This window comes from Acipenser ruthenus, chromosome 17, assembly GCF_902713425.1.
Source record: "Acipenser ruthenus chromosome 17, fAciRut3.2 maternal haplotype, whole genome shotgun sequence".
Classification (NCBI taxonomy): Eukaryota; Metazoa; Chordata; class Actinopteri; order Acipenseriformes; family Acipenseridae; genus Acipenser; species Acipenser ruthenus.
This window is the reverse complement of record NC_081205.1, coordinates 6,108,429-6,116,209: the sequence shown is the minus strand read 5'-3', so window position 1 is coordinate 6,116,209 and position 7,781 is coordinate 6,108,429. Positions and strand designations below refer to the sequence as shown.

Genomic DNA, 7,781 nt, shown 5'->3' with positions numbered 1-7,781 from the left:
AGCGAGAACAAGCAGGGGCGCATGCGCGGCCTTGAGACGCCCGAGGAAGCGCGCAAGGAGTGGAAACGGTGACGTCAAAATGTTACGTGCAACTTTTTTTTTTAACGTCTTCATAAATAATATACACAATACTACATTAGACAACTTAACAATTGTACAAAGAGACTCAATTTAGGTAAACAACAACTGACTCTACATTAGAATACCACTAAGTATTAAATCTGCTGTTATTTCTAAGGCATTTGCTGAATAGCATTCATAATTTATTAAGAAAAATAGCCACTGGGTAGTATAATGCATCAACATTGCCTGGGGAGAGCACTTGGGTGTGGAAGATAAAAGATCTTCATGAATAACAGAGGCTGTCAACTGGTTTAAAATGTTTGGTCTGTGCACCTTTTAGTTTAATTAGAGACAACCAAGGGAAACATCTAGCCACAACATGGCAGGTGTGCCTATATTGCAAAAACAGTTATAACAGACTGTCTCTTCTGACTATTATGCTCATTTCAAATGTTTTGAAATATGAAAACGCAGTTAATTCTGGAATACATGACCAGCACTATAAAATGTCTTTGTTCAATACAGGTATGGCACAAGTCATTCTATAGCAGACAATATTATGGGCATATGTCTATAAAAGGATACAGAGGACTTGCACTAAACAGCCATTTTCTCCGATACAATGGCTATGTAGTATATTAGTAAAAGAAACATTTTGGACTTAAAGACCTATGAACAACTGAAATGATGTGAAGTTGTATACACATTCATAACGCCAGAAACATGTACAATTGCAGATTATTACAACACAGCGTTACCCCAAAACACTCACCAACAGGAATAGATCTCTGATGATTATCAATAACATTTTAGCAGATCATGATTAACAAACATTATTCAAACTCTCACCCGAGACCACATCTACTTCCCAGCATGTCATTTAAAGAAATGCCCCCCCCCCCTCGTTCAAGACTACCACATGGCTGCACTAAAGTAAAGCAGCAGAAATTAGAAGATCACAATTAACCAAACCATGCAGAACACAAGCTCTGTTGTAAAAGTCTGTCCCACTTGGTGGTTGTAATTGTATTTCCAGTCAAGTCATTCTCACCATGTCAACATGGGATCCAAAGATAAATGGAGTCTGGCTCAGATTGATGTGGTTTTATTGAAACAGGTATTCCTGCCCTGATAAGTGTTAAGTGTAAATGTTAGACATGCTTTTACAATAGCAGAAGACAGCAAGCCAATAAAAAATAAAAAAGGAATTCCTTTTACGTCAAGGAATTTAAATACACACTTTAAAAACCTGTATTTTAAATCGTAACAAAGTAGATTGATCTTTTGATCTTACAGAAAGCAGTTAACATCTGGAGATACAAAGTACTTTAATCACCCCCCCCCCCCCAAAAAAGAAGTCTGAGGCAGTTGTGTTTGGTTAATATACACTGTAGGTTTATTACAATGAGTGGGAGCAAGCATACCCCCTATACACTTCCCACAGTAGCAGGCAACCAATAAAATCCCCCCCCCCCCCAAAAAATAAATTCAGTACAAAACTTTAAAAAAAAAAAAAAAAAAAAAAAAAAGAAGAAGAGGACAACTACATGAGTTTAAAACCTATTCAAAAAACAGCTACATGTACAACAAATTTGCCACTCCGTGTCCAATTGACGCACCGATCTTGTGTCTGAAGTTGTTAGGTGGTGTCCATCTAAAAAAACAACACAAGATTAAATAAATAAAAGCTTGACTTGGATACCCTATTGTGCATTAGAATCACATTTAGAGTCATATTGGCAACTTTCAAAAGGGGTCTCGTATGAAAAAGTAGAAATGAGCCACAATTGTTGAAGCACATCAGAATTATAAACTAGGCCAGTTTTTTGTATCCAGCTTCAAACTCACCCTTGCATTGTAAGCATCCAGCTGTGCATCCAGCTCCTCTGCAGACAGCGGCTGTTTTTCACTTCTGCCTCCCCTTCCTCTGCCTCCTCTTCCTCTGCCTCTAGAACCACCACGTCTATTAGGGCCTCCAAAGCCACCGGCAACAGCACCCACTCTGTTTCTGTTCATGCCACCACCACTGCCACCTCTGCTTAAACTGGGGAGGGGGGAAAAGAAAGTCAAAATCCTTGTCACTATCATGAGCGACTATAATATACATTACACACACACACACAAAATAAGGCTGGTCAGAGAAAGTAGAATGCCTTCAATCATTAGCAGACGCCATACAGCTGTATACAAAAAAAAAAAAAAAATTACCGTACAATTAAGAGCAAGACCCCCCCCCCCCATGAAGTCTGTATATTCGATGTATACGGACGCACTAAAAAAGGACCTTATTGGATTAATAATCCAGGTAAAATAATGGATGGTGGGGGGGGGGGGGGGAGAGCATAAATATCCTTTTGCCAAATAGTCCCATGTATAACTCTGAATTACACACCAAGTTAAGGAGTACATTCAATTAAAAACATGTAAAAGAAAAGAAAAGTCATTCAATAGTGTGCACATTTCCATTAATTAACTGGGGACGGAGTTGAGACAGCACATTTAAAGTTTTTTATCCCCCCCCCCCCCCCCTCCCCTCAGTGGAGACACACCGAACAGAAATAAGGAATAAAAAATAAAATTCAACGACATCTCGGATTTCAGTAATTTGTTCAAGATCTGTGTCTACTTACTACTTTGGGATTTTTTGCAGGTAATTGGTCTCTCAGTTTCACAGTTACAGCTATTATCTGCAAGGGAGTGTAAGCAAGCTGGCTACCGATATTTAGTTAATTCTATGAGGGAGCGCAGTGATTTAGAATATGCAACAAGGCTCCAACTGTCCCCATCCATCCAATATACGGACAGCTGACATTCCATTACGATCCCTGGATTTTTATATATATATATATATATATATGAAATCAGTGATACACACAAAAAAAGCGGTTTCCATACACACACACGTCCTGTATCTTACCTTTGGACTGGTGGTCTTCTCTGTGTGTCTATCTGTGACGTGACTAGCTGAATATTCATTGAGCGACCTTTATAAAAATAAATAAAATAAAATTAGTCCAATGTAACTAAGACAGAACACCTCAGTCATGCTAGTGTAGCCAGACTAATCCTCAACTTGCTCATTTATGAATTTCAAAAGTATCAAGCCAGGTTCTGGAAATGTAACAATAACTTACCATCAAGAGGGACCCCGTTATACTGTTTCATTGCTTTTAATGCATCTGCTTTCCTCTCAAAGTGTACATCTGCTGTCCCTAAACTCCGTCCCGACCGGTCGTAATGTACTGCTGCTTTCTTTAGGGTGCCAAACTCTGCAAACAACTCCTGGAACAAAAGTCCAAACTGTTAAAACTTTATCCTAAAGACAACTTAATTCGGCTTCAAGTTTGCTAAACGTAAAGCCAGGACAGGATTCAAAACAAAGTGAGGTTATATTAAAATGGGCAAATATTAAAACGTATGGTTTAAAAGAGACAAATCAGTTCCTGCAACAGAGAACCTTTCAGAAAGGCCCTTGTATACAAGCAAAACCATATGTTTCAATAGAAAAGTTGGTTTACATAAAAACCTACCTGGATATCCGCATCAGAAACACCAAAGTCAAGGTTGGAAACCAAAAGCTTCCCACCAGTCTCTACTCCAGCACCGCCGCCACCTCCACCTCCTCCGCTGCTGAATCCATTGTCAAACATGTCATGTTGCCATTTGTCTGGAAGCTGCTTTGGCTGCAAGAAAACAGAGATAAGGACCTTGCTGACTTCCAACTTTAGTCTTTCTGCAAATATCCCATTGCTTCCAAGTTCTAAAAATGTAAGACTATGAAAATAGAGTAAGTGAAGTTTCAATAAAACAAGTGCATGGGATACTACATGAAAAGGAAATGTAGCACAATGGCACTTGCATGTTCTCAGACAATGCAACTACATGAACATCAGATCACTTCCCATGCAGATACCACTGAAACAAAATTTCTGGCACAAGAAAAATAAATAAACTTGTGTTGAGTGGAATCACGTTTCACTTTGGGTGCCACATTAAGTTGCACAAGTTTGACTTTAGAAAAGTGAAAACCATCCCCATGTATAACAAAGCCAATATAAAACGTGGTTTTGTGCATGGTGTATTACAATAAAACCACTTTATAAAAATTAAATATTTCAAAAGATTTGTACCGCTTACAATTTGGAACAAAGTGAACACAAACACTAGATATTGCTTCATGTTTTGCTTTTCCCCCCTACTACTCTATTTAAGTGGGAACAGTAAAATGGATTAGTGTAGATCAGGGCTCCCCAACCCTGGTCCAGGGTATCCATGTGTTGTGGTTCTCATTGCAAACAAGCTCTCAATTAAGCAAATAATTTGCAAAATAGTCCTTTAATTGTTCCTTAGTTGCATAATTCAAGTTTACTTATAAAAATAAAAAAAAAAGTTAGCTAATTTGAAACTGCAACTGTTTAAAGTGAAAAATAAAACAGGGTCTAATAAGGCAAGTTAGTTCAATTGGGGGTTTAGTTAAATCACCGAGTCCAGTTGTAATGAAAACCAGAAGACACAGGGGTTCCCCAGGCCCAGGTGTAGTGTATTGGTTTTGTGCATTAAGCCTACTGCGTAATCCTACCCAGTCGTTGCCCCAGCCAATCCTCCCTCCCTTGTTAGAAATCAACTTTCAGTTTACGCGTTCACACAGCTGCAGCGGGTATGCCCCCAGTGCAAAACAGCCGTTCTCTGCATCTCCCAGCAAAAATCAGCAGGTGCGGCCATATCCACATTGAGCAGAGTGCTGAGAGATCTTGCGTTATCTTCAACGTTTTCTTCTAGGTGTTAGTCGTTGCAGCACGTCCCCGGAGACAATGGTCAAACATCGAGTGGCTCACGTCGTCGTCGGTGATATTGATGTGTTCTCCTTAATGTTGATATTGATGTGTTCTCCTTAATGTTGCTTTGCACTCGAATAAAGTCACTTTAATAGTTGCATCACTTGGGCCTTTAATAAGGCAGGGCCCAATCAAACGTGTTTCTGACGTTTGTAATACTAGTTAGGTCCACGAGGTTTGTTGTTTTCATGCTAAACCCATGCTGTTTTGCAATTTAGCTCGATACTGTAGTAGATAGAAGCAGAGAACAGTGGAAAAAAAGAGAGTTTATGGTTTTGTTATCGTCTCAATTGTAATGTCCATCGTACCAAGCCAGGCTGGTTCTCCTTGGCGCCTCGTTAAGCTTCCATTTTGTAGCTGCGCCATTTTCTCCTTCACTGTGTTATTCCGGAGTCTCAACTTTTACACTGTCAAAGTCTTTAATTTATACCCAGTTGAAACAAATAAATCACTGCCCATTGGAGAAGCACATGCAGGCCGTTTTGCTGAGAGGAGATTGTGTTCGGCGTCCACGGTTGCTTGTATGGCTGCAAACAAAGAGATCCCTTTCTTTCTTCCTCGGTGCCTCGAGAGAGAAAAAAAAAAGCCACACCAACTTCCCCTCACGCACTCTTCATTTCCCGATCTTACACAAAACGCCTCTCGTTGGTTATAAATACTCTTATTTTTCTACAGCGAGTTAGACCTAAAACGGGTTATACATTTAGGGCATTTTTCACTCGACAATTAAACGAAGATGGCGCCATATCCGCCCGCTTTTCCTCTTCTTCGACTTGGTTAAAAGAATGGGACGGGTTAAACCGCTATCAAAAAACAAAATAAACGCATTCGTTACGACTTCCTCCTTACACAAGAATTTTTGAACTTTCCCCAATCAACATTTTGCTTCATTTACGCTTCCAGACAGACTCCAGGATTATTAGCTACCACGTTTAAAATAAAAAAAAAAGAAACTTGTATGTGAAAGAAGACCAAGCGTTTCAGGTGCCATGATTTTCTCTGCCCATCTTTCTTTTTCTCCTACCCTGCTGTACGGTGTAGGTCTGCTGCTTCTTCCCCGGCTGAGATTCTGACGACTCCGCATTGGGCCCGATCCGCCGCCGCCGCCGCCTCCGCGTCCCCCAAAGCCGCTTCCCCCGAGTCGGCCTGCTCCAGCACCGCGGCCTCCGCCAGATCCTCCCCGACCCCCGCCTCTCCCGCCACGGCCTCCACCGCGTTGCCGGTTCTGCTTGATGATATCGTCCAAGGACATATCCATTTTATCAGCCATCGTATGACGTGCCCGGATTCAAATTAACAATTCAAATGACAGCTCTCAAATTTTACAGACACAAGAGCAGTTCAGAGTGAAGAAATGGAGCAATGGTATCTTCTTATGTAGCCAGGCTGTGACTCCGTTGTTAGTGACGTCCTACACTACACAGGGCATGCGTTGCTACTGATTGGTCTGTTGGGAATTGTAGTTTTTGTAAACCTGTAGGACACTACGCTATATAATCTAATATACAGTATTCTAAAACTGTACCATATTTTTATACGGTAGCCTACTATGTGTTTTGTAATCCTAATGTTTACTAGTTTGAAATATTCTGATTACATTACAAAAAATACAACTGATAAATAATTTGATTACACGTAATTTACTTCACCACTGTGTCACACTGGTAAATAATGAGACATTGGGTATATTCTTAAATAAAGGAACGTTGTACACTCCCCTGGGTGTGATGGAATATCATGTCTTGCGATTGTGCCTACAGCAATAATCTTAACAATACTTGCAATACATGTAGCATATTTTTCCATTTTAATACAGAATTTTTGTGGGCGTTCTAGAACAAGGGGTATGGGTTTAGTAAGGGGTTACTTAGTTTTAAGTGTTCTGTTTAGATTTATATAGCATGTTGTTCAGCATATAGGAATGGATCTTCAGTGTATTGGAATGGGTTTTTATAAAACTTAAATGTGCTAGACGATGTCTCATCCATATGTGATCATTTTATACTGAAAAAAAAAATCTGTCATAATAATAGCTAAACATAATAAAATAATAGCCGTTTATTTTAAGTGCATTTCATTCGCTAATATGAAGTACCGGTATTTTCAACACAGTGCTTAAGTGAAAAGTTTGCACATTTGTAAAAGAAAAATACAATGCAAATTATGAAATGAATCAAGTGTGAGTCCAGGCTTTGTGAAATGGGGGAGTCTTGCACTGCATTGATTGGCAATTCTAAGAAGATACATAGCTACCTGTCTGTCAGTCCATTCAGCTCAATGGACCATGCCTGGGGAGAGGGTGTAACACGGGGAAACAAAGAGCAAGTGCGAATGGGCTGGCAAGTGCTGGTATGCAATAACACGAACTTAAAGTGGGACAGAGAGTCATGTTTTTACATGAAACATGTATAATATTTACTTTGAAATATACCACTTTCTAGATTAATCTCGAGTCCTAAACTGTAAAACACAATTACAAAAAACCGAAATATTTCGGGGACTAGTATTCACAAAATTTTAACTCACGATTTCCACTGATTGCTACATGTGTTTCCACAGAAACCGCTGGAGTTTACTTTACGCAACATTAATGCAATTTACAATTTTCTATACTTACAATTTTACAGAATACCAGAAAAAAAAGGATTTAATTTCAAATCTGTTGCTCGGTAATCGATTCCATAGCCGAGGATAAACAGAAACTCGAGTAGTCGATTAAATAGTCTCAGAGCAAATGACTATATCATCGACTCAGAACTGCTAAGGTAAATGTGGGTAATGTATCTGTTTGTATCGTTAACGTATAGAAGTGCCAATTGCTCGGCGTGGTTGATTATTATAGACTATACGCGTAGCCTGTTATACTAAAATCAACGTCCATAT

General features: G+C 39.5%; 1 protein-coding gene across 1 annotated transcript; it reads right to left on the bottom strand.

Moving 5' to 3' along the window:
* Positions 1 to 1,431: 1,431 nt before the first annotated feature.
* LOC117422979 (THO complex subunit 4-like) lies at positions 1,432 to 6,297 on the bottom strand. Its single transcript, XM_034038252.3, has 6 exons — positions 5,923 to 6,297; positions 3,594 to 3,746; positions 3,198 to 3,345; positions 2,981 to 3,047; positions 1,912 to 2,107; positions 1,432 to 1,717 (listed from the first exon to the last, which is right to left on the bottom strand). The coding sequence occupies exons 1-6, from the start codon at positions 6,166 to 6,168 to the stop codon at positions 1,703 to 1,705; spliced, it is 825 nt and encodes a 274-aa protein (XP_033894143.3). The 5' UTR covers positions 6,169 to 6,297; the 3' UTR covers positions 1,432 to 1,702.
* Between the last annotated feature and the right edge of the window lie 1,484 nt (positions 6,298 to 7,781).